Genomic DNA, 27334 nt, shown 5'->3' with positions numbered 1-27334 from the left:
GAATAGACCTCATTAAACCCCTGCCCAGTGAGATTATAGCATCAGGAAGTGATGGCTTTTCAATCAGTTAGGCCCCATTTGCACGCGTGGGTTCGAATCCCACCTTCGTCGCCAGTTGTTATGTCGCGAGTGCAGTGTCTATACGATTTCAGCTCTTCGTGTAATCAGCTCTGGGTGGTGATTCAGCATGCTAGCAAGGATATGCTGCTAGGAGTCAAGTCTAACAAGAACAATCTCCTTTATTGCCGTAGGAACTTGACTGACAGGAGGGAAAGGGCGAGCTCCTTTTATACTCTCAGGAACAGGAGTTGGGGAAAGGATACATTTAGATTTGGGTGGGACCCAATCAGAGTAAGGATCCAAATTGTGCCAACATTTTAAACAGTCAAGTCTTCCCCCAAAGAATTCTGGGAAGTGTTGACATGAACAACAATAGGCACAGCATGAAAAAATCATAGAATTTTAGAATTGGAAGGGACCATTTTTGCCTAACATGGGGCTTGAACCCACAACCGCGAGTTAAGAGTCTCATGCTCTACCAACTGAGCTATCCCACACAACTAATGCCAAATTCTGTCAAAGGCACTGGCACTGGCGGCAGGGGAAAGTATTGTGGCAGGCAGCCATGGAAGTACTGCTTTGGGGTCACCTCCATAGTTCTCCACAGTGAGGATTTGATTTGACACAAAGGGAAGGGCTGTAGCAGAGCTCCTGTTTTGCATGATGCAGAAGGTCCTAAATTCCATCCGTGGCATCTCTAGGTATGGCTGAGAGAGATCCATCAGAAATCCTGGAGAGCCTCTGCCAGTGAACTTAGACATCAGTCCAGATGATTGCTCTGACTCGGTATATGGCAGCTTCTGAATGCAAGTTTATGTTTCCTGCTTGGATCCAAGAGCTCCACTTTGAAAAGTGGGTGTGGGGAGGGTTAACCCGAAGGCATGCAAAGTATTTTGCTCCCAAAAGAACACTGGTCTTAATCAGCCTAGTAGGGCCACTACAAAGGGACTTTTACATGAAGTTTTACATGAAGCTTAGAGGTTGCTCCTAACTCCTGCTCTCTGCTTATTCCAAAAGCTTTGTTGGCTTCTTTTCCATTATGGATTTAAAAGATTAGTAAAAAGGGGGGGTGGCAGCAGTGGGTAGGAGGGAGAGCTTTCTGCCTTACTCACATGCCTCTCCTCATGCCAGCATATAGATTATAATAAACCTCAGCCTGAAGTTTATTGAGCCTTTTTAGGCTGCTAATAATGAAACAGCCAGAAAAGGACAAGAAGAGTCTTGGGCATGGATCTGTTAAATGAGGCTTCCATCCTCCACTACACCATCTCTCTCTCTTTTGCTGCAATGGCTTCAATGTTTGCAAAGAAGAAAGAATTCCACAAAGGTGTTTTATCAAAAGCTGAATTCTACAGAAGTAATAAGATCAAAGAAGTGCTCTCCTTCTTTGTATCTCAGCTACCTTCATTGGGGGGGGGGTGATTCCTGGATCCCAAGATCCAAGTTGGGGGCAAGTACTCTTTTGTAATGAAAGCCCCAGTGGAGCTTTAAAATCACAAAATATGCATCAAAGGGTGGAAATATAGGCTGTTAGACCTTTAAAATATGCTCCTTCAAGTTCCTACCAAAGTTTCCTTCTTTCCCCAGCATAGGAAAAAGATCACATGTTTGGTAAATTAAAAATGGTTTACTTACTAACTTTCCAAAGGTCAGGTTTATGTGCTTTTCCATACAGCATTCAGAAAAAGTTGCACAGGCAGTAAAACTTAGCTAGCTTAGAAAGTGGTAAAAGTTCCTAAACTATTGGTATAGAAACTCAAGAGAGGCTTGTTAAAGCCATGTGGCTGGCAGGAGCAGCTCAGAACTCCTCTCACACCAAAGTTCACATGTATACTGGAGGAGAACAAATGCTTGATTACTTAGTTCCTCCCAAGATAAGGGGAAGTGGTCATAGCTAAGCCTGGCAGGACAGCTTATTCTTATGATATTAATGCCTTCATGCATTAGACTCAAGCATGTTGGTTATATGAGGCTGGTTATCCCACACATTTTATGTTTACTTATGGGATTTATAAGTTACCTTCCCACTGTGATCAAGAAGATGAAATTAGCATAACATTGTGGTTTAGAGTACGAGCTATGCAAACTTGGAAGACCCTGAATCATGTTACTCAGTTATGAGCTCACTTAGTAGCCCTACTTAAGATGGCAGTTCTCACTTATCACATCTGACCTCCTGACTGCTGAGTTGCTGCTGCTTACTGGGAAGGAAAAGAGGAGGTGGGAGATGGCAGGGAGGCTGGCACCAGCAGAGTCAATCCAGCACTCCTGCCATTGCCTTTGCACTTCCTCCTCTTGTTCCTTGTAAGCAGCAGTGACTCATCTGTTTGGATGGATGTCCCCAACACATCACCCGCTGCTGGCTGGAAGAGACCCTTGTCTGGAATCCTGGTGAGCTGCTGTCAGTCAGTGTTGGCAGTGTTGAATTAGATGGATCAATATAAGGCAGTTTCCTTGTTCCTAAAATATAAATATACTGCGATGTTCTGTGGTGGGCATATGCGGAGGACTTAGCAAGGGAAGTGGTGGGTGCTTATACAGTCAAGTTCTGGCACTATGGATTAATTTCATACTCTTCAGGCACAGTCCAAGGGGGTGTTCTACCACTGAAACCCCACGGGATTTAATGACAGCACAGTAGAACTTCCCAGTGAACCACTAAAATTGATTTAAGTCTGCCTATACCAATATGGCAGCCTCCATAATTTTGGACTACAACTCCCATCAGCCCTAGCCAGTACAACTGTGCTCCCCTAAGCACCCACATCTTATGATTTTGCTGACTGGGGCTGATGAGAGTTGTAGTCAGGTCAGGCAAGGCCGATTTAGGATAATTATTGCAATGACACCACAGCCATATAGTCTACCTTCAGTAAGGATGGATCTGTCAGTGTCACTGTTCTCTTTCTCAGTTTTCCAATCTTAAATTCAGTTCTCCACATTTTGCAGCAATTTGTGATTTTTTTTAAAATACTCATGACAGTTGATCAGCATTTTACTGCAAATGTTTTCTAATAAACAGTTTCATATGCAGTTTTGCCTAAATTATGCATTTTGCAAGCAGTTTTCCTAACACATTTTTGTAAGTTATTTTCACGATATCTTCATGTTTGTGCATACTTTCCCATAATATTTGCATTTGTCTCTGATAAATATGATTTCATTTGACAATATTTATAGTTTCTTTTCTGTTTTCCTTAAAAAAAAATATTTTTGTTGACAATTTTAACAATAAGAACAACAAACAGAAACTGTAAACACCAAAGCTGGATTTCCCATAGTAGTAACATACTGGTAGTACATACACAGTAACCAATTTGGTGTTAAGCCAATATAACATACAGTATAAAATCAAAATATATGCATTTTTGTAAACATTTTTTGCTCAGAGAACTGAATTGAATTTCAGATGACAGCTGTTTTTCAGTTTACACATTGTTTCAGAACGTGTGGATTTGATAGGTTCAGCTTTAAATTAATGCTGAATCAAATTTCTTCTCCATCCCCAACATTCGGTAAAACTACCGAGAATCAAAACTAAGATGGCTGGAACCCAGTCTCCAGCAACATTAAATAAGTATAAAGCTAGGTTTACAAGCGGTACAGCTACTAATCAGATTAAAATAAAGTAAATTGGCATAATGGCTAATAAATAAAAACACTCTCAATAGAGGATGTACTAACCACATCACTGAGCGACTTTAGCATTTGTTGAGGGCAGCATGTAAATGCAGTGCAAGTAGATAAATAGGTACCGCTCCAGCAGGAAGGTAAACGGCGCTTCCATGATTCGCTACTCTGGTTTCGGTGTTCCGTTGCACCAGAAGCGGCTTAGTCATGCTGGCCACAAGACCTGGAAAAACTGTCTGCAGACAAACGCCGGCTCCCTCAGCCTGTAAAGTGAGATGAGCGGCACGACCCCAGAGTCATTCACGACTGGACTTAACTGTCAGGGGTACCTTTACCTTTACCTTTAAACACTGAGGGTAATATCTAAGGTGTAAAACAGGAAATCTGCAGAGGCTGGCACAAAATTGGATTTGGAAGTGACTTTTGTGGTGGGAACTTCTCAAGGCAAATTTCACAATTGGGAATTACCACAAATCCAACTGCAGCCACATTGTGAGTGTTAAGAGTCCCAGGCGGATTCTAAGCAACGTGTTGCCCCAGCTGGCAAGGAGTTTGCTTTGACTCAGGCAGAAAGAGACAAATCGAAAGAAGGGGATCACTGATCTTTAGAGAAATGCTTTTGTTTTTCTCCCAGCTCAAAAACAAATTCATTAAGAAGATCCCCAAAGATGCTGAGGCCTCCAATGTCCTTGTGGGAGAAGTGGACTTCCTGGACAAGCCGTTTGTAGCATTTGTCCGGCTCATTCAGTCGACCATGCTGGGTGGAGTGACAGAAGTGCCTGTCCCAACGAGGTAGGTAGATGATTAAAAGGAGGATTGTGCCCCCCCATCCAGCCCTGCAGAGGGAGAGGGTGGCTGAAAGCGAGGCCTTCAGGAGGAATGTTTTCTGCCCCCTGAATATGTCTGCCGTTTGGACACCATCCCATGAAAGTACACCCTTTTGATCAGCATTCTCAATTCTGCTTCCATTTTTCTTAATTTTATTTTGCTACATGTATATTTATCTCCACTTTCTTCCATCACTGCACCCAAAGCAGCAAATACACAGTTTGCAGGCAGTCTTCCAACTGACTAACCCCAGACCTGCCAAATATTTGTGTTTAGCAGAAAAACGACCCATCAGGAGCTACTGGTTTTTATTTCCCAAAACAATAGGCACAGGTAATTGTATTCTGTGCTATAGAATTAAATCTCAGGTAATTGATGCAGCTACAAGCAATAGTACCGGTAATTTCTGCATGACGTGGCTGTAACTCGCCCATTGTGTGTACAAAACACCAAGGTAATGTTTCTAAGTACATCTAGACAGCAATAGTGAAATTAGCAGGCATTATAGTCCCATTTTGGCAGAGCAAATCTGTCTGAACAATATGACTTTCATGTTAACTATTGAAAGGAAAATAACACCCAAGGAGTTCAAGATGTTTCAATTCGTTAAGAGAAGTCTAGGATAGAAGCCTCAAAAGGGAGCAATAGATAGAAACTGTTTTCCTAGTACGCCTTTCCCCAATTTGGTGCCCTCCAATTCTCATCAGCCGCAGCTGATTAGCCCCAGTCCTAAACAGCTTAAGGGGGCCATGTTGGGAGACACTGAAGTAGCGTAACAGTCATTTAAGCTGGGAGCAGCATAGTGAGATGGCTTGCTTATCATCATTCATGTTTCATGAGTTTGCTTCTTTTTCCCCTCTTTAAACCAGATTCCTCTTTATCCTCCTGGGTCCCACTGGAAAGGCAAAATCCTACAATGAAATTGGTAGAGCCATCGCCACCCTCATGGTAGATGACGTAAGTGGATTTTCAATGCCTTCGTAGATGCCTCCTCTCCATGGGCGTAGCCAAGGGGGGCAGCTGCCCCCCGTCCTGTTTGTTTGTTTGTTCAGTCGTTCTGTCATGGCCGACTCTTCATGACCCCATGGACCAGAGCACGCCAGGCACCCCTATCCTCCACTGCCTCCCGCAATTTGGCCAAACTCATGCCAGTCGCTTCAAGAACACTGTCCAACCATCTCATCCTCTGTCGTCCCCTTCTCCTTGTGCCCTCCATCTTTAACTCCATCAGTTAGTTAAGTAATTTTTTTTATTTACTAGGACAGGGGGGGGCTGGACAACAGGCCCCCCTGTCCTAGTAAATAAATAAATATACTTAACTAACTGAGGTTCTGTCCTCCCCCCCCAAAAAATTAAGCCTGCCCCCCTAACAAAATCCTGGCTACACCCATGCTGCTCTCATATTTTAGTGAGGATGGCATGCAACAATAGCAGAACCCTGGATCAGCATTACAAAAGGCATATTCTGTACCTTCTGCAGAAAGGTGGTAAACATGTAGCCAACTTTGCAATGGAACTGAACCAAAAGGTTTAAACTAAGTCAATGAAGGATTTCTGCTTGCATGACACCTCCCACCTCCGGTGCGCTTCCCAGATCTGCTCCAGAAGGTGGGGGGGGGGACCCTAGCAGAGATTGGAGAGCACACAGGTAAAGGAGAGGGGGAGAAGTTCCATTACTCAAGTGGAAACTGGTTTACACATAAGAAATGAGGCTCTCCGTTGTATTTCACTGCATTTTCTTGGGTAATGACTTGTTCAGAGAATTGCTGTTTTCACTTTTACTTCCAGCTGTTCAGCGATGTCGCCTACAAAGCTAGAGACAGAGATGACCTGATAGCTGGAATAGATGAGTTTCTGGATGAGGTCATCGTTCTGCCGCCTGGAGAGTGGGACCCAAACATTAGAATAGAGCCACCCAAGAAAGTGCCCTCTGCTGAGAAGAGGTAAAGGGGGGGGGGCTCTTTTCAGCAGTAGTTCTGCTGAAAGAACCTCAAAGGAACAAAGGCTTGCAGGCTGGGCTAAGAGGTGTTGCACTTTGGGCACCAGGTTTCCTAACACTTTGCTATTTCTCTCTTCCACTAGAAAATCTGTGTTTTCACTGAGTGAGGCTGGACAAATGAATGGCACAGCCGGAGGAGCAGGAGGCGGAGGGGGCGGAGGGGGTGGGGGCGGGGGAGGCAGCGAAGATGAAGAGATGCCAGCTGTGCATGAAATTGGGGAGGAGCTGATCTGGACTGGAAGGTAAGCAAAACATTCTGGACTCATTGAGCAGAAAGAGAATCTGTTTAGGGACTGAGGGAAAGTGCTAAACACAGTCATCAAGCTGGAGATATTTTCACCCGTGGTACCGAGCTCCTGTGATCATGGACCAAACTAGATAATATGGCAGCAAATCTATGTATTTAAACCCAGACCTACTGCAACTGTATAGAATGGGTTTTTTTTTTAACAAAAAAAAAATTATAATAGTCCTCTCTGCAATCTGCCATCTAAGCTGGGCTCTCAACTCTTATTCCCTAGCCAGGTTCACATCCATCATCAGCGCCTACCCAGAGTAGGCAGAAATTGCCTTCAGGAACAGGCTGCAGGGAGGTCATCACTGTTGCCCTCCAACCCCCTCCAACCCCCTGCTTTCTATATGATTGAGCTTCGGCTGGAGGGATATTCTAACTTCTGTTGTCAATGTTCTGGTAACCTCAAGGTTAGATTACTGCAATGCGTTCTACATAGGGCTGCTTCTGAAGATGGTTCAGAAACTTCATCTAGGTTGCTCACTGGGACAAGACGGTTTAAATAAATTATACCAGTCCTGGCCTGGCTGCACTGGCTGCCAAATACATTTTGGGCCCACTTCAAAGTGCTGGCTTTGACTTATAAAACCTCAAACAGCTCAAGACCACAATACCTCAAGGACCGCCTCTCTCCATAAGGTTTACTGGTTTGTTTTTGTTTTTTAAGTATTTTGTGTTCTCGTTTTGTACTTTTATGATGTGAACCACACGGTGATGATAGATAGATAGATAGATAGATAGATAGATAGATAGATAGATAGATAGATGCAGGTTTAAATGTATGAACTCAATGCCATCCAGTAGGGTGGTGGAGCGGTTGTGTGGCGGTGTGGAGCTATTTGTTACCAAGAGGGGAAAAGGCAAGAGAACATGAAGCTCAGCACAAGCACAGTGGCGGGAGCTTCAAATTAGGTGCCTCGCCTGTGCCTCTCTCTTACAAGCAGCGAATCACAGCATTGGGAAGCCAGGTTCATTTGTGCCTCACCAACCACTCCTGATGCTATTATGTCTAGTCTTGTGTTGTGTCCAGAAAACACCTTATGTTTGGATGCTGCACAACCTACACTCAAAAATTCTTACAGCCACGTGAAGCTAGCCTCTTGCTCTTTTGTATCATCTTGGATTTGTGTACATGGGGGGAAGCATGCAAAAGGCAAACTGCCCTGCTGGTGGAGAACGAGCACAGTAGGACTCCCAGGGGCTGGGGTAGGGATAATGATAAGAGGGCATTCCAACAGGGTGAACGTTATGTTAGTTTTCCTGATTATAATGCTAGCTTTCCCTTTTTATAATACTCCTTTCACACTGCACAAAAACTGTTGTGTTTTGGACCTGTAGCTTTTGGACCAATGTACTGACAAGTTGTGGGACAGCGGGTGGCGCTGTGGGTTAAACCACAGAACCTAGGGCTTGCCAATCAGAAGGTTGGCGGTTCGAATCCCCGCGATGGGGTGAGCTCCCGTTGTTCGGTCCCAGCTCCTGCCCACCTAGTAGTTTGAAAGCACGTCAAAGTGCAAGTAGATAAATAGGTACCGCTCCAGCAGGAAGGTAAATGGTGTTTCTGTGCGCTGCTCTGGTTCGCCAGAAGCGGCTTAGTCATGCTGGCCACATGACGCGGAAGCTGTACGCCGGCTCCCTTGGCCAGTAACGCGAGATGAGCGCCGCAACCCCAGAGTCATCCGCGACTGGACCTAATGGTCAGGGGTCCCTTTACCTTTACTGACAAGTTGCACTAAATTCCCCCTTGAAAAGTGTATGGCAGGATGCCACCCAAATTTCATCACATTACTCCCTCAATTTTCAGAATTAATGGAGTTAGAAACAGTTTTGTTTTTGTTTTGTTTTTTGCTGGGAGCCATTAACACGGAAAAAGCACTAAACTTCCACTGTACAGTATTCTGCTAGATTTCCAGAAATGTCTTTTACGTCATGTGAAAGCTCAAATATAATGCTGAAATTAACAGTTGGGGAAGCAGAATGAAGGCAGCCGCAGTGTTGTGTCGTGCAGTGTAAATTAATAATGCAGAGTTTTTCAGTGAAATAATAAAAGCTTTACTGAGTTAAAGTAAACTTAATAAACAACATGGTTCCAAACAGTTTGACTGTGATTACATACTGACTGCTCACAACTGAGGCAGACAGACTCTGACTGAAAATCTTACTAAGAACTTACTGACACAGAGAGAAAATGGCTGCTACTTTTAAGGAGAATGAGTCACATGTCAGAGTGTCTCAACAGTTAGCAGTTAGGCCTGAATAACTTTAGTAGGCCCGAATGATTGTGGAGCCCCAGCACTGCTTTGCTGCTTCCACTCTCATGTGCCTTTGTCACATGACATGTTGTGCTGGCTAGTGTCTTCCCCCTATGGCCCCCAGAAGTAGAATACACCGGGCAACACCGAAAATCTAGCCAGAGTTATTTGATTTGCAGAATACGCTCTCGTCACAGAAGTTGACTTTTGTGGAAACGTATTCTTTTAAAATTTATTTATTGTTTAGTTTTATGCAGTTGTTGTTGTTGTTGTTGTTGTTGTTGTTAGTAGTAGTTGCATTTGTAGCCCACTTTTCCTCCAAGGAGCTCAAGGTGGTGTGTATTGTTTTCCCCTTCCTTATCTAATCCCACAACACCCCTGTGAGGTAGGTTAGGCTGAGAGGGAGTGACTGGCCCAAGGTCACATGGCTGAGTGGGGATTCAAACCCTGCTCTCCCTCAGTGGCTCTTGTGTGGTTTCTTTTGGTGCAGAGTGTGCCCAGCCTCTCCTGTTCCCTTTTCCAGGTTCTGTGGTGGCCTATATTTGGATATCAAGAGGAAGCTTCCATGGTTTCCCAGTGATTTCTACGAGGGCTTTCACATCCAATCCATCTCTGCCATCCTTTTCATCTACCTTGGCTGCATCACAAATGCCATTACGTTTGGCGGGCTGCTGGGGGATGCTACAGAAAACTACCAGGCAAGTGTGAGCCAAAACGGAGGCTTCAGGAACAGGCAGTGCTCCCTAGAAATGGGCAGATAAGCTGATTCATGGTCCAGGCTAGTTATGAATGTGTTTGTTCTTAGAGACCATTCCATTCTGTACAAAAATACATAAACAAATGCTTAAATGCATATTTGTGGGACTGAAACTGTCCATAATTAGGTGGGTGTGCATCTGAGTGCACCTAGGCTCATCTTCCATCTCCAGATGTGGGCATGTAGAACAAAGCATTGCAGGTGAGTGAAGAACCATCAGCACAGACATGACTCTGCATGCTGCCTGTGGTCCCAGAGCCCTACCCTCTTATCTGCAGGTACCTGGTACCCAGGCACTCTTGAACATGTGGCAATGATGGTTGTGATGATGTTTTGCACCCAAACAGTGTCATTTTTGACAGCACTTAAAATGGCACCTATTGACATTTAGCTGTTTTCCTCCACCAGGGAGTCATGGAGAGCTTTCTTGGCACAGCAATGGCAGGGTCCATGTTCTGCTTCTTTGCTGGGCAGCCCCTCATTATCCTGAGCAGCACAGGACCCATCCTAATCTTTGAAAAACTTCTCTACGATTTCAGCAAGTAAGCGAAATAATTCCTAACAGGATTAATTTACAGAAGTAAGTTTGCTTCGTTCTAATGCATTTGGCTAACCCTACTCCGGAGTTTAGGATTGTTCGATTCTGTGCTAATTTATGTTTTAACTGTCACTTTGTTTTAAGTGCTGTTTTTTTATTTGTGTTGGAAATGTCTGCAGTGAAAAGGGCTCTACAAAATGTATGAATAAACAAGGGTTGCATCCAACATGACAGATGCAGAGTTTCACTCCCTGGGCACTCTCAAAATCTGTTCGTTCATCCAACTCCCTCAGGGTGTTTGTGGGATAACCAGCCTCATATAACCAACATGCTTCAGTCTAATTAATGCACAAAGGGTTTGATACCATAGAGTAAGCCTTTGTTCTCCCCCAGTCTACCTAAGAAGCTCAGCATGTGAAGAGGTCTGAGCTGGTAGCTCCAGCTCAGTTGCACAGTTTTCACAAACCTCTCTTGAGTTCCTGTATCGATAGTTTAGGGACTACTTTTACCACTTTGTAAATAAGTTTTCCTGTGCAGCTTTTCTGACTGATGTATGGAAAAGCACATAAACCTGACCTTTGGAGAGTTTGTAAGTAGACAATTTTTAACTTCCCAACTGTGTACTGGGCAGACAGGGAAAGAAATAAACTTTTTAAGATTTTTTTTTTGAAATAAACTTTTTAAGGGGGCATTTTGGAACTCACTTGGAGGGGCACATATTTCCACATTTTGCTTTGCTGCAGATTTTGTGACTTTATTAAATCTCTGCTGGGGTTCTCTCACCAAAGAGTACTGCCCCAAACTTGGATCTTGGCATGCAAGAATTCTCCTTTCTATGTTTCTTTGCATCAGCAGTTGAGGGGGCTGCAGAGAGGAGGGGGAGGCTCCATTGCACAAGTGGAAGCCTCCTGGGCTAGTGGACGAGCAGCCTCGCATGACCCTAATTAAATAAAATACTAGTTGAGTTATGGCAACATCATTCACATGTTCTTCTTGCATTTCCTTATAAGGATCAAATATCTTATTAGTATTACTTAAAACAACCCATGACTTCATTTCATTTCCAATTTCAGAGGCAATGGCATTGACTACATGGAGTTTCGCCTCTGGATCGGCTTGCACTCTGCTCTCCAGTGCCTTATCCTGGTGGCTACAGATGCCAGCTTCATTATAAAATACATCACACGGTTCACTGAGGAAGGGTTCTCCACTCTCATTAGCTTCATCTTCATCTACGACGCCATCAAGAAGATGATTGGAGCCTTCAAGTACTACCCTATCAATGCAGGCTTCAAGCCAGACTACGTGACAATGTATAAGTGCGAGTGCATTGCTCCAGACCCAGGTGAGTACAAGTCTTGCATCCTCCTGATGCAATTCTGGTGTGTGTTCCTTGCTGCCATCCATTGTTTGGACCACAGTTCTGTGTTGATACCCTGTGCCTGAAGGATGAGTCCTGCAAAAGGTTTCTGGTTTATCCTTGCAAAGAAAGACTGGTTTGAGATAGCAGAGGCATCTCTGGCTGCCCGTCTTCACTGGGGCTTGTTCTGCATGATGTTGTAATGTGCTCAGGCCAGTGCCCAGGAGCATTGTGCATAGAGGTGCAATGTGTGGGAGGCATCGTATGTTGAGGCAATCGGGTGAAAACTGGCATGCAATATGTTCAAGTTAAATTGGTGGTTGGTGTACTAAATAATTTTACCAGCATTTTAACAAAATGCTATTTAAGAACCAAGGACGCCAGGATCTGTCAGTCAGAGTCAAGGCCAGCCCAAGTCATTTTGCTGCCTGAGGCTGGGGCCATGCACAGAAGCTGACTGGACTGGCAACTGAACCTTACTTCAACATAATCAATGTTCCTTCCATGTGAGATTTTAAACCTGATGGATCACAAAGAGGCTTGCATATCAAGGCACATGCATGGTATATGGTGTTGTATACAGAATTCAAATTCCTGAGGTTTTTCCAGCTTTCTGGGTTTTTGTAATGTAAGCTTGGAGTCCTTATGGCTGTGAAGTTAAACTTGAAAACGTGTGAAGTTCCAGAAAGGGAAAGAGCAGTGACATCCAGCAGAGTAGTTGTCCCTCTGAAAAAATACATCCCAGCAGAGGATATTACAAAAAATAGGAAAATATAAGCAAATTTGCCTAATTCATCTGAGATGCATAAGTTGTTGTTTCTTTGGTGCTGAATTTGTGATACCTTCAGACAGAACTGAGTCTGGATTTATTAGCACATTCAGTTAGCAAGCTCTCTCTGAGATACTCCCAAGGAGAAGCGCTCTTATTTTTTATATAAGCAGATCGAAACAAAACAAAAATTGAGTTCACGTTATTGTAACCCATCTCTGATTTATGTGGTAGATGAATTCATGCGCTTCTTTAACACTGATTACTATTATTTTAAACTGAAAAACTTAACTAACGACTAAAGAACTCCACTTCTACAAATGATGAATAAAAGATGAAAACCCAGTTACTTTCATTTTGTAATACTCAATGAGAGTCACAGAAGAAGAAATCCCCTTAGGTCCCACCCCGTGTCCATCCCAAACCATTCCTCTTAAAAGAACAACACCAGTCTCTCATTGGTTGATCTTGGGGTTCTACTAAAATTTAAAAAAATGATGTGGCACCCATGATCTAGATCATAGCTGTCAACTTTTCCCTTTTCTTGCAAGGAATCTTATTCGGAATAAGGGAATTTCCCTTTAAAAAAGGGAGAAGTTGACAGCTATGATCTAGATATATCTCCACTTATAATATTGACATTTGAAAAGTTTTCTTGAACGTCTATAAAGTGTTTGAGAGAGCATCTTAGTTGCAGGACCAGGCGTTGGGCTCCCCATACCCCAACCCATGCAAATAAGAGACCAATAAGACTGGCTTTGGGTCAAAGCAGGCCACAACTTTATTGAATACAGATGAAAGAGGTTTGGCTTGGGCATGGGGCAATCTAAATACTTCTGGCCCGCCCACTGGAAGTGATGCGTGGTCAATCCAGGTGGGGGTTCCTAAGACTTACATCAAATAGGGTTCCCCCCCCCCCAGGGACCTCCGTCTGGGGCTAGGACCCTGTCCTGGATAGGTGGCGGGGCCTTATGCCCCCACCGCCTATCAGGAAGGGCACCTTAGTTCCAGTTCTCTCGTTGGGGCCCCAGTGAAGCCTCCACTGTCCTGCAATGCCACCACACCAAGAGGGGTGAGCGGACTTATAAGACAATTTAATATCTCATCAGGGGAAAAGAAAACAAATTCTTTTTTTCCAGAGCCATGATGTACTCTTCTCTGACAGTGGCTGTATTGTAGAAGGCTATTTATTTATTTATTTATTTATTTATTTAGTCAATTTGTTAACAGACCACCAGCATGGACTCCCAGGATGCAGATTTAAAAAACAGCATTGAATTTCTTCAGCATTTTAGTGTGACTTTCTCCTAATAAACACACTTTTGTCTGCACTTTTGACTAACACACACATTTTTTGCAAACAGCTTCTCCTGATATAATGCACTTTTGTAATTCTCACTAATATAGTCATTTTAATACACATATCCCCCTATTATGTGCATTTTTGTAAACACTGTCTAGTTGGAGAACTGTCATGCAAAATTCATGTAAGTGTGAATTTTGACGTTCAGTTCTCATATTGTTTTGGAAAGTGCAAATTTGATAGATTCAGCTGAATTGAATTTCTCCCTCATCCCCACTCCTAGGGGGCACCTGCCCATTTGAGCCACACCAAAACTTGCCATTTCTCAAGTATATGTTTGCTCAAAAAGTGCAAAACTTACCTTCATTATATTGAAGGGCAACAGAGTTCTCTGCATAATAATAAATAAGCAGAAAATGTTAACTCTCAGAAGAAGTGGTATTTGGAACAAAATACATGGAGATTCTGCAGTTTAAAAAAACCTATTGAATTAATAATAATAATAATTTATTTGTACCCCCCCCCAATCCGGCTGAGCTTCCCCAGCCACTCTGGGCGGCTCCCAAATGAATTTTAAAACAATACAGCATTAAATATAACTTGGACTTCTCAGTTACTTGTCTCCATCCCGAGCTGGAGGGAAAGACATTCATTGGGGGGGGGGGTAACACTCTCCTCTCTGCATTTCAGTTACTCCTATTCTGTTGGAGGCACTGGCATCATCTCTCAAGGTCGCTCTTCTGCTGCTGGTTTATCTCATTTCCTTAGCATTCAAACCACATCCTGTCACCCCCGCTGAAGGACACATGGCCTCCGCGTTCTCTAGCCTGATAGTGTTCATTGCTGCAACACAGCTACCCTCACCCCCAGTGTTAGTTTTCTGAACTTTAGATACAAACTTTACTTTGTTTTTGGAACTGTGTGTGGTGGCTCTTTGGTGGCTGTGAAATCTATCGATATTACCCCAGGGTTCAGTAAAACTGCAATCCTATACACACTTACTTGGGAGGAAGTAAGGCCTGTTGAATTCAGTGTGGCTTGATTCTGACTGAGTAACCGTACCTATGATTGCTCTTTCAGTCGGGTGGGCAGAAGGAAGACTGGGATCTACTGGCAGATCTCTTGGTGATCTGCCATAGATGAGAAAAGGATTTCTGACTGTCAATTGTCTATAGCAATTCTTTAAAAAGCTTTCCCACTTTAAATTAGATTGCTGAAAAATACTGCTTGTGGGGGAAACCAGGCATGAATTTTTGTATGGAAGGACTTGTGAGCTTGGTTCTGGTCCTCTTCAAAAATCCTTGGGCTGAGCATGTTCTCAGAGGAATCCTTTTCCTTATCACTTAGCATAATTCTGCTCTGCTGAGATGATAATCTTAAAGCGACTCACTTGGATTCTTAAGGGTGAAGGGGGACCTCCAGGTAACTGGGTCCCAGGGTGCTTAGGGCTTTATAGGTCAATGATTGCACCTTAAATTGAACCCAGAAACAAATGGCCAACCCGTGTTAACTGCTGTAGGGTAGGTGTACTGTGAGCTTGACTATCTTTGTCCTACTAGTACTCTAGCAACTGCTTTTTGCAGCAATCGAAGTTTCCCAACTGTCACCCTTTAAGGGTAGCCCCACATAGAGAGCAATACAGTCTGGATGTCACCAGTGCATGAGCTTAGATCCATTGCTCTAAACAGGACCTGTGGCTGGTGAATCAATGGCAGCTGATCAAAGCTGCTCCTGGCAACCAACATCTCCTGAGCATCTAAGGAGAGAGCCTTATGCTCAAGGTTCATTCTGGCCACTAGAGGTATTACTGATTCTAAGCCCCATACACAGAAGCAACCTCAACTCCCCTTAGCAGGGATGTCAACATGAATAAAATATGAGGGGGGAGGGAAGCCCCATCCTGTATAATCAGTCACATGAAGTGGTGCACACATACCATTTGAATGACAATGTCCATCAACTGGGGAGGGGGGGCTCAAATATTTTATGGCAGCAAAGGGACCTTGGCCCCTAGGAGTTGACTCCTATGCCCATTAGCTCCAACCAGCACAGCCATTGGATGCTGAGGCTGATGCAGTTCAAAGCATCTGGAGGGCACCAGGTTGGGGAAGGTTGCATTAAACAGTGCACAAGTAAAATTCCCATTTTACTGCCAAGGTCTCCAGTAAGTTCAGTGTTTTCTTAGGAGAGGGGCTTCTGATGTGTCCAGAGACCACTCTGACCTCAGCCATGGACTTCCCCAAACACTTCCATTGGGGGAAGCAGGTCTTAACAGGTGTTCCTCTGTGTGCGCAGTGCTGCTTTTTCCATTGAGATGAGTTGTGTGTGCACCAGAGCAGAGCTAAGGTTTTTCACAGGTGCCTTGTCTGAGCCAGAGCAACCTGATGCAGACTGCATTACCAGGTACCAGATGGAATCATGCAGTTGGAAGGGACTCCAAGGGCCATCTACTCCAACCCCTTGCAATGTAGGAATTGCACCAAAGCATCCATGACAGATGGCCACCCAACCTGTGCTTAAAAACCTCCAAGGAAGGAGAGCCCACAACCTCCCCTAAGGGAGACCATTCCACTGTCAAACAGCTCTTACTGTCAGAAAGTTTCTCCATATGTTTCGCCAGAATCTCCTTTCTCGTAACTTTGAAGCCATTGGTTTGTGTCCTACCCTCCAAAGCAGGAGAAAAAAACCTTGCTCCATCTTCCATGTGACAGCCCTTCAGATATTTGAAGATGGCTACCATATCTCCTCTTAGTCTCCTCTTTTCTAGGCTAAAAACACCGAGCTCCTTCAAAAGGTCCCCGTAAGGCCTAGTTTCCAGACCCTTGATCATCTTTGTTGCCCTCCTCTGCACATGTTCTAGCTTGTCAACATCCTTCTTAAATTGTGGTGCCCAGAATTGGACACAGGGTGATGTTTGCAGATACCTGGGTAATAATGTTTTCTGCAAGCATAACAACAGCAGCAGCAACAACAACAACAACAGGGTAGCTGTGGCAATCCCAGATCCATTTCCAGTCACTCAGAAACCATGGATGGGATTCAGTTCTGTGTTAGCTTGTGGGCAAACCAGAAATGGATGCTGAACCATGTTGAGACCAGCTTTCTGGTCCCTGACATTGTCTTGTCTGCACCATAGGATAATTTGGTACATTCTCTTTTTCGCATTTTGCATGCTGTTGATGGTCCTTCCACAGATCAGCTTAATTTTGTTATTTTATGTTTTTACATAAATGGTATCAGAATTAAACTTCTCTCTCCTCTTTATACTGAGAGTGCTTGCTGTAATCGCCCTCTGGTGCTTTTTTCGTTTTCTCTTTTCGTTAGTTATGATTTTTTATTACTGTAACTGATTTGTACCATATTTGTCTCTGCTGCACACATCTATTTGGCTGCTTTCAATCTCAAGTGAGTATCATTTTATAAATATTAAAATTATTTAATATTTGATACTCGTTCCTTTTTTGTTTTTAGTTATTACTTCCATCACTACTTGTGAATATACACAGCCTACATAAAGAATTTCATGAGCCTTCTCATCCAAACCATTTTAATAATAATAATAATAATAATAATAATAATAATAATAATACAGCCAATGCTACAGAATTCTTTTACGTTGGGTAAAGAAACAATCACTTTTTAAGCTACTGGAAATCACAAAATATGTCTGGTCCTGGAAAAAACTGAGAGAAACTTTGTTGTAACCCCATAAAGGAATCTGGAATGAATAGCAGTGGTTTTCTCCGTTCTCTGCTTGGTCTTATTTTGCTTTTCTTCAGCAGTGGAGTGTTATGACCCAATAGTACCAAAAACTCTGATTCTAACCCAGCAATCACTTCTCCTTCATTAACTCCTGTAATGTTGTCCTCCACTGAAAAGATTCATTATCGCTGAGATAATGCAGTACCACAGCTTGGCTTAGTGACGCCGTGATCAAAACCAAACACACATTTCTGCACAAAATTGCTCATGTTGGGGCTCATTCAGGCTGGTTAGAGTTATTTTCAGCCACATGTTTTCCTTTCCCCCACTATTATCATTCTGGAATCCTGAGCAGAGATGAGTTAAATATTTGCGGTCCCCAAAGCAAGGAGGCTTTCCCAGAAGAGATCCTGGCTGCTTGAGGTCTGATCTCCATAAGCTCAGTGGGGGTGAGAGAGTCCAATGAAGGAGACGTAGGTGAGTGAACCTGCGGCATTTATTGGCCACGCAGCTCCCTCAAGCCACCTGTGACTGACCTCAAGTATTTACCTGACCAAGCTGAAGCAGATAGACCACATCTGTAAAGTAAGGATAATGCTGACTTGTTCTGGACTTCACTACTATTTGCAAAAGCACATCTTTTGAGATCCCCTGGTATGAAATTCTGGAGTAGTATTATAAGGATTGTTTTGGTTTCAGTGCTGCTTATTTGGAATTTCTCTTCATATTTTCCCTGAAAGGTGGCCTGCTTTTTCTCTGTTTTCTTCTGGAAAAGGTGGGTGGGAAAGGATCGAGAGAATCCTCTTTCTTGCAGTGAGAATCCAGGATGGCAGATGGAGAACACTTCCTGAAGAAGATGCTACCCACTGACCACAAATTTTGGAGGGTGGGTGGGTGTTTTCTATTTGTATTTTCCACAGTGGTGGCCTTCAGTAGGGATTGAAGAGATTTGTTAAATTCAGTTTCTCCTGCTTCCAGTCTTAAGTTCAGTTCCTATTACTGCATCATTTTACAATTAAAAAAAACCTACAGAGAAAATTGTATGCATTTTCATGCACGTTTCTCCTAAACATAGACATTTTTGTAAACATTTTTGACCAATTTTTGTTTTTATTTTTATAAGGTCCCTTTCCCTAATTTGTACACACACCTTCCGTTAACATAAGCTTTTTATGTACTTTTTTTTTTTGCAAGCTGCACTGCAAAATTTGTATTGTGAATTGCTTCAGTTCTCAAGCTAGTTTGGTAAGTGTGAGTTAGGTGAGTTTGCGTCAAAATGTAAACCAAAACAAATTTCTACCCCATCTCTTGTCTTGGGACAATAATTCCAGAATAAAAAAGGTTTGTACCAAAGAATGCAACCTAGCAAAGTACAAAAGTCATTATTTATGTGGTATTTTTTAAATTAAAAAAATAAGTTATAAGTCTTGATTATGAGTGAGCCATCTGGTCAGTTCTTCCTGCCACTTTCTCCCATCACATAACAGGTGAGTATCTTGTCTGTTTTGAACTGCAGCCTTCTCAAAATGTGATTGTGTGTGTTCTAATGGGCTGGGCTTCAAATAGTTCGCCAACATGCATGGCACCCCACTCCTCGACTTCAGCTTACTGGGAAATCAAGACTGGCCCAAGAGCATCTTTGTTGAGTTGGGATTTGATGTTTTAGACTATTAATTCCCACCAGCTCCAGCTAGCATGGCACCAGGTAGATGAAGGCTCAGCAATATCACCATCGCATTACAAATGGCTCTCTATTTATGAGGTAGTTGCATTTTTGTAGTCAGCCTTGCTTGGCAGCCAGGATGTCTGGAAACAAATAATGGGATCAAATTAGGATCCGTCACTGCCTCTTCCAAGATGGAGAGTTCTCTGTGCAGTTGTAGATCCTGTCCTCCGGGTTGATCTGAATTGGACCATTTGCCTCTCAGCCATGCAATCTCTTGAGCAGCTCTGATACTCCGTAGCTATTAGATGAGGTCAACTGTTTCAATATGCGCCAAAAGACACCTTGGGGTATCTGGGAGGCATCTAATTCGGCTTTTTCACCCCTGAAGCCAAATTGGAAGGCCACACACACATTACGTTAATCAGGGAGAAGTTTCTGCTGGAGTTAGAACCAGGGCATTTGTCCTCCAACTTGCCAAACCTCATTCAGGCAGAAAGGCATTTCCTTGTTAACCCACCAACAAGAATTTGTAATTGCACCCCCAAATTTGGTCAGAGTTTTGTCAATGTTTCAAGCTTCATGCCTCATCATGCAACTGACTGGAGATTCTGGATCCCAACCTGGAATTTGTAACTGAATATGGATTGTGCTTCTGCTTTGCCTATAAAATAGTGATTATTCGAAACAGTTCAAGCCAGTGGAGATAGCAATGGCTTGTTAAGCAAGATTTCATATCTGGAGTGAGGCTTTTTCTTTAATATATATATTTTTAAAATCTTAACTAACTCCTTTTCTGCAGTGAATACAACATTGTTCAATGCTTCAGTTCCACTGGCCCCAAACAACACTAACATTTCTGTGGTAAGTAGCTGGGATTTATTTTCTACTCTGCCTCCCCTGTCATATATAATAACTGCTGCATGCGTATTTGTTTACATGTTTTACCTAACTCCATAGAGTAGGCAAAATTAATAAAGCCAGTGGAATCAGGGCTACTTCCATGAAGACAGAACTCTTAGCTTGCATTTATAAAACTTTCTTTTCTGACATCTCAATAAGTTCAGAGTGTTTCTGTTGACATTCAATGACCTGAACAGCCTTGGGCCTAAGTATCTTGCATTGACCTGCTGAGGCACTAAGATCAGAGGAGCAGGTTCCCCGGTGGTCTCTGTGTCAAAGGGGGTGCTCTAGTGCGGGGGGTGGCAAAGAGCCTTTTCCGTGGTGGCTCTGTGCCCATGGAATGGCCTCCCTGCTGGGGTGCATTTTTACCCCACGTTTATATTCTGCCATGGATGCTTTAGCTGAGATTCCTGCCTTGCAAGGGATTGGACTGGATGACCCTTCAGGTCCCTTCCAACTTTACGATTCTATAATTCTCCTGAATGCCAAGTGAAGACATACCTTTTTTGGTCAGGCTTTCAGAGGCTGGTGGCTTGTCATTTGAATGATGATGCTAATTACATTTTAATGTAATTTATGAGAACCATGTTAATGTTTTGCTTATTGTCTTTTTAAAAATCTTATTTATGGCCTCTGCAGCCATTTTGGTGAAGGGCAGTAAAGAAATCTATTAAGAAGTAAACGAATAAAAGAAGGGAGAATTCAGCCATTTCTTTTTCACTTTCTGACCAGTGTTTTCAAAGGACAAGCAAGACATTGGGAACAGCCCTGACACAGCAAAACAAACATGCAGATTCTATATCAGATTAAATGCACCCGATATCAGGGTGAGGGGTGTGGATGGCGCTGTGGTCTAAACCACTGAGCCTCTTGGGCTTGCCAATCAGAAGGTCGGTGGTTCGAATCCTCGCGATGGGGTGAGCTCCCGTTGCTCGGCCCCAGCTCCTGCCAACCTAGCAATTCGAAAGCACGCTAAAAAGTGCAAGTAGATAAATAGGGAAGGGTAAGGTAAACGGCATTTCCATGTGCTGCTCTCGTTTCGGTGTTCCGTTGCGCTTAGTCATGCTGCCCACATGACCCGCAAAAACTGTCTGTGGACAAGCGCCAGCTCCCTCGGCCTGTAAAGCGAGATGAGCGCCAGAAGCCCAGAGTCGTCTGCGACTGGACTTAACTGTCAGTGGTCCTTTACCTTTACCTTTTTTATATCAGGGTGAATCTACAAAGCATGCAGATTAGGCTGAGAAAAAAAGATTTGATTACTTGCCCGCCCACCAGATGTTTTAGACTACAATGCTCATTGGCCCCACCTAGGATTGCATAATTAAAATTTCCCATCAACTACAAACACACCAGGTAGCCAGAGGCAAGCACGGGAGTAAACTTCCTTGAGCACACCTGGGAAGTTGTTTAAATCATAGAACTGTGCTGTGAATCAACCAAAATTTCCAGGTACCCAGTTGAGCAACGATGACTGCTGCCACCCAGTGGGTATTTTGCACTGCTTGCGTGGATTCTTCACTCTTTATCTGCCTTCTTAACCCTGCAGCTGCTTTTTTCCAATGGGATTTGGTAGTGTTATTTCATGGATCACAAATGGCAAAGGAGTAGAGTATGATTGCTCATATAAATCAGAGCAATCAAAAATGCTGTTAGATAGGTCAAACTTGTTGAAGAGCGTGTGAATGTTAGTTGTGATAATCTTCAAAATAACTTTTCTTCAATTTTCAAGACTTTTATTATGAAGTTAAAATAATCCAGTAAGAAATATGAAATAAAATAAATAAGAATTAAAACACTGTACAAAGCAAAACAAAGGTTTCAGAAGAACTTTGTGCAACCTTGTATTGCCAGTCAATTCTGCTGCTACTGATATTCCTGCGCTTCCCTCTGACAAGCTTTTCAGACGGGACAGTGATTAGGAACATTGTTAACCTTCTAAATCCAAGAGATTTGTGCGTTTTAAGACTAACAGCATTTTATTTGACCATGAAAACAAATTATTGTTTAGCATCCTAAAAATACTGTGGTTTGTTTTCTTCCATCTTTCAAGTACAATCCTATTAATGTAACAGCTCTGGACTGGACCCAGCTGAGCAAAAAGGAGTGTCTGAAATATGGAGGGAGTCTGGTGGGGAAGTCCTGTAAATTCGTCCCTGACTTGGCCCTCATGTCTTTCATTCTCTTCTTTGGGACTTATTCCATGACTTTGACTCTGAAAAAATTCAAGTTCAGTCGCTACTTTCCTACAAAGGTAAGTAAAACCACAGATCCTCTCAACTAGCCTTCCCCAACCTGGTGCCCTCCAGGTGTATCAGCCCCAGCTAGCACAGATGAGATGGCTGGGAGCTGATGGGAATTGTAATCCAAAACATCTGGAGGGCAACAAGTTGGGGAAGACAGCTCTATACTCCAAAAGCAAAACTTTTCAATCACAAAATGCAAGTTGATCCGCTAGAAGTACTATCAGGAAAGTGACGTGCATCCAAGCCTGAATCCAGCAGTGAGCTCTGCAAGGGGGCACAGAACCAGGTCAAAGGGCATGGCGTCTGGGAGGGGGGCAATTGATTATAGAAGTGTAGAGTTGGAAGGGATCCCGAGGGTCCAGTGCAGGAATCTTTTTGCCCAACATGGGGCTCAAACCCATGACCCAGAGATTAAGAGTCTCATTAGGAGGAAAACAGTTTGGGTCCCCCAAAAATCTATAGGCTACATGTTAATCAGTTCTATCCAACACTCCCCCCCCAACTAGATCAAGGTGGGTACAATTATTTTATATTTTATTTTATTTATTTGCCTGCTCTTTATCCTAAGCAGGGTTACAGAAAGTTTAAAACAGTTGCACAAATTTAGTAAGAAAAAGCACTTCCAACTTCCAAAGGCACATTTATACAGAAAAAGGCAATGATTTCTTCTGAGCCAATGGGGTGTGAAACTGAAATAAAATGAGGTGTGAACCAGTTGCTTTAACCAGCCTGAGCTTGAAACCTCTGTGTGTCTGCTCATCTAGCTCTCAGAAGCTGCAAACCTGCAGATGGCTCCCCTTCCTGCTTACCTGCGTGGCAGCCAAAATGATGCCAAGGATCCCTCCGTGCCATCACCCCACTTTATTTGCCTTTTCCTTCCAAACCCTGTCTCCTCTTTTTTTAGGTCAGGGCCCTGATTGCTGATTTTTCCATTGTCTTCTCCATCCTGTTCTTCTGTGGAATAGATGCCTGTCTGGGACTGGATACCCCCAAATTGCATGTGCCCAGTATAATTAAGGTTGGATTCCCTTGTGGGTTTTGATGTGCTCTTATCTCCTAATGCCCCTCTGCTCCACCCCTTTGCTTGCTTGCTTCCAAAAACTCCTCTGTGTAGCCTCAAGGTTTCGTTACTGCTTTGTGGTTGGCTGCCCCAGTTACTTGAAAAACAGCCAACCGTCAAAGTGAACTGGTGTGTCTCAGGAATGGGGGAACCTCAAGCCAGAGGCAGATTTAGGGCAGCGCGACCAGTTCCACACACATGGCGCCAAGCCAAGTGAGACACCCCAGGGCACCACAACCATGATGATAGTGCACATGCAGAACAGAAGGCAAGAGGGCAGGGGTGTCAAATTTGAAAGATCAAGGACTTCCCCTGCTCAAGCCCAGGGCCAAAGGCTCTGCCCAGCCTTTGGGACTCTCATCAGGGTCAAGCCCCTTGCTGGTCCTGCACTGTACCCTTTCCTTGAATGCTTTTGCCTGGCTGGAATGTGTCTCTGAACTACAGTGATGCTCCTAGCTTGCCTGGAGATAATGTGTATGTCAGAGTTATATACACCTGACTTGTTTGTGTGGCTGGAGTGCAGTAGTCATTTGTCACATCTGCCCACTTCTGCCTCCAGTTTCACGTACTTTTTTTTCTGGAAACACCCACCAAGTTGTCCATGAGAAACCACATTTATATATAGTGCAAACAGATCAGTGTTTGGTCTGAGAGTTGCATGTAGGATTTTCAGTGTCTCAGAGAATGCTGAACTCGGAGCATGCAAAGCAATTTGTGCTTGAAAGGGATTGGGGAGGGCAGAATGATCTGAACCAGCAGTCGCCCTAATTCAGACCCCAGTATGCTGAAAAATGTATTGTAACTAATGTCCATAAAGGGTGGTTCTCTCTCCCTTCAAAGTAGAATAAGAATTTTTTTGTTTGTTTTAAAACAATTTCTTAACTAAAATCTTTTTCTTTTTCTCTTATTTAATGTTCTAACACGGCCACTTTCTGCTTTCTTTCTGGTGTGTGTTCTCTCCCTTTGCTCCTTTTCTAGCTCCGAAAGCTTATTAGTGATTTCTCTATCTTCATGTCCATACTAATGTTTGTTGGTCTTGATTGTCTTTTTGGACTGAATACTCCAAAACTACAAGTGCCTACAGATTTTAAGGTAAAATCAATGAATGAGACCATCATAGAGGTAGATCAGATCAAAACTCCAACTTGCCCCAACTAGAACTGGATGATTTAGTCAATTTTGTTTCTTTGTGGTTCCATTTTTCTAATGTTAAATTTAGTTCTTCACATTTCCACATCAATTTCCATTTTTAAAGAAGTCCTCATTAAAAATTGTCTGCATTCCTATTTCATTTCATACACACACTTTAATGCAATCTTGCCCAGTATACACGTTTTTGTATGGCAATTTCCCCTAGCATAATACATACCTTTATTCTGTTTTCTCGGCTACCTGCCTTTCTGTCCACACTTTCCCCTAATATGTATATTTCTGTGCATGTTATTTGGTTGGAGAACTGCACTGCTGAATTCAGAAAAAGAAGAATTTCCAGGGATAGCTGTGTTTTTGGTTCACTTAATTTGTGCAAATCAAGTATGGCCCATGCCCATAGCCCCGGTGCCTCCTACCTACCCCTGATAAATTTGCACTGAAGTAATCAATTCATTTCAACCTTTCTTGTTGTTTGTTTCAACAAACAACAAGAGCCAGTGTGGTGTAGTGGTTAAGAGCAGTAGACTCGTTATCTGGGGAACCGGGTTCGCGTCTCCGCTCCTCCACATGCAGCTGCTGGGTGACCTTGGGCTAGTCACACTTCTCTGAAGTCTCTCAGCCCCACTCACCTCACAGAGTGTTTGTTGTGGGGGAGGAAGGGAAAGGAGAATGTTAGCCGCTTTGAGACTCCTTCGGGTAGTGATAAAGCGGGATATCAAATCCAAACTCTTCTTCTTCTTCTTCTTCTTCTTCTTCTTCTTCTTCTTCTTCTTCTTCTTCTTCTTCTTTTCAATATGTCTTAAGATACTGTATAGGCCTGCATCCCACCACCATATCATGTGTACTGCTCTTGGGCTCCCAGGCTGTACGGCTTCCCCTTTCCAGCTGTGTTTCTGCTTTCCATTTGAGCACTTTCGATGTTGAAATCTGAAGTGAGAGAGAAATCGCCCTCCCACACAAGGCAGACCTGTGTTGTGAGGCAGCATACAAGAAATGTAGGGCTCCTCCCGCCAGTCTTGTGTGCCATACTCATCATGTGGTGATAGGTAACCTTCTACCCTTGAACTGCATTTACAGCCCACTCGCTTAGACCGTGGATGGTTTGTGTTCCCATTTGGCAAGAACCCCTGGTGGATCTACCTGGCCAGTGCGCTCCCCGCTCTCTTGGTCACCATCCTGATCTTCATGGACCAGCAAATTACGGCAGTCATAGTGAACAGGAAGGAGCACAAGCTCAGGGTATGATTTCCTTTCCCTCCCTTGCAGCTGAACCCACTGAGAGATAGAAAACTGTCTGCTGGGAAACCTGGAAGAAGGCATTGATGATGGAGCCATGGTGGGCATGGAGTTCAAAGGCCCACTCATTTGGAAAAGGAAAGGGATACAAGGCCAGGAACATACAACTTTGCCTTATCCAAAGTCAGACCATTTGTCCACCTGGCTCAGTATTGTCTATACCCCTTGGTTCCATAAACTCATCTCCACTCCCTCCTACCCTATAGGGTATATAAAGCATTATTCAGAACAGCAGTTTGCACAACCGACTAAGAAAGATAATAAAATTCATAGATTCAAAGAACTCTAGAGTTGGAAGGCACCCCAAGGGTCATCTTTTCCAACTCCCTGCAATGCAGGATTCTTTTGCCCAATGTGAGGCTTGAACCTATGGCCCTGAGATTAAGAGTCTCACATTCTAAGGACTGAACTATCCCAGGAATCTTTGTGGAGTCTAGAAGTAGAAATTGTCAGTGTAGTGTTAAGAGTGCCAGACCAGGGTTTGAATTCCCACTTGTCTGTCCCATAAATCACTGGGCCAGTCACTGCCTCTCAGCCTAACCTACCTCACAGGGTTGTTAGGGGGACTAAATGGGCAGGGGGGAAACAATATGTACCACCTTGAGCTCATTGGAGAAAAGGTGAGATATAAATGCAATGAATAATCTTCCCTTACAATTAATTGTGAAGTTATGCAAAATCCAATTAAAACTATGCAACAACATTGATGGATTGATCCAGTGGTGCCAATTTTTAAAAGTCTGGTAGTCATTTAGACCTCCAGCACCTCTTGGCTCTTAACGCCCCTCTCAGTAATCCCATTTCCCCCAGGGGGCAGTACTGCCCACTTTGGAAAACATTTCCCCTTCTATTAATCTCTTTGATCATTTATCCGCAAGCTTGCTTAAAGACTCCGTGCTCCCCAGTTTGACACAGGAATCTTTGCCATCCCTGACAGAAAACTGTGTGTGAGCAGAAGGATATGTATGGAATGCTGCTAAGATTTATATAACATAGAATTCAACTTTAATCTGAAAGTTTATATGTGTGTGTGTGTGTGTGTGTGTGTGTGTGTGTGAAATTTCTAAAATACAACCCAGGATGAATGGGTGGGTGGGTGACAATTGATATTCAGAAGCCTGGAGAATGCCCTTGAAAGATTGACCTGGCCATAGAAAAATGCCTGTTCTCTATCAATCCATTCATCTCTAGGCTTCCCACGCATGCAGAATTATTTGGTGGAACAATTGGTCAGCTCACCATATCTGTTTAGATCAGTCAAATGTTTACTTCTGGCAACAACTCTGTAATTTCTTTATTTGTTGGCTGCTGAGGAAGACCCCTTGTGGGTTGAAATGCCCGTGGCCTGCAGCATTCATTTTATCATTGCTGTGTTTATAATTATTAGGGACGCGGGTGGTGCTGTGGTCTAAACTACTGAGCCTCTTGGACTTGCCAATCAGAAGGTCGGCGGTTCAAATCCCCGTTGCACAGTGAACTCCCATTGTTCTGTTCCTGCTCCTACCCACCTAGCAGTTCGAAAGTATG

The 27334-nt window shown here is 43.4% G+C and overlaps 1 protein-coding gene across 1 annotated transcript in view; it reads left to right on the top strand.

The window, feature by feature from the left end:
- SLC4A5 (solute carrier family 4 member 5) overlaps positions 1-27334 on the top strand; it is a 55503-nt gene that overhangs the window by 14818 nt on the left and 13351 nt on the right. The window contains exons 6-16 of the mRNA XM_033159100.1: positions 4325-4482; positions 5388-5475; positions 6307-6461; positions 6601-6759; positions 9585-9759; positions 10227-10360; positions 11430-11701; positions 19956-20017; positions 22107-22307; positions 23204-23317; positions 25589-25750. Coding sequence (XP_033014991.1) covers positions 4325-4482; positions 5388-5475; positions 6307-6461; positions 6601-6759; positions 9585-9759; positions 10227-10360; positions 11430-11701; positions 19956-20017; positions 22107-22307; positions 23204-23317; positions 25589-25750 — 1680 coding nt within the window. The remainder of the gene's footprint in view (positions 1-4324; positions 4483-5387; positions 5476-6306; positions 6462-6600; positions 6760-9584; positions 9760-10226; positions 10361-11429; positions 11702-19955; positions 20018-22106; positions 22308-23203; positions 23318-25588; positions 25751-27334) is intronic.

Source organism: Lacerta agilis, chromosome 8 (assembly GCF_009819535.1).
Source record: "Lacerta agilis isolate rLacAgi1 chromosome 8, rLacAgi1.pri, whole genome shotgun sequence".
Taxonomy (NCBI): domain Eukaryota; kingdom Metazoa; phylum Chordata; class Lepidosauria; order Squamata; family Lacertidae; genus Lacerta; species Lacerta agilis.
The sequence above is the reverse complement of the archived record's forward strand: the minus strand, read 5'-3'. Positions and strand labels throughout refer to the sequence as shown.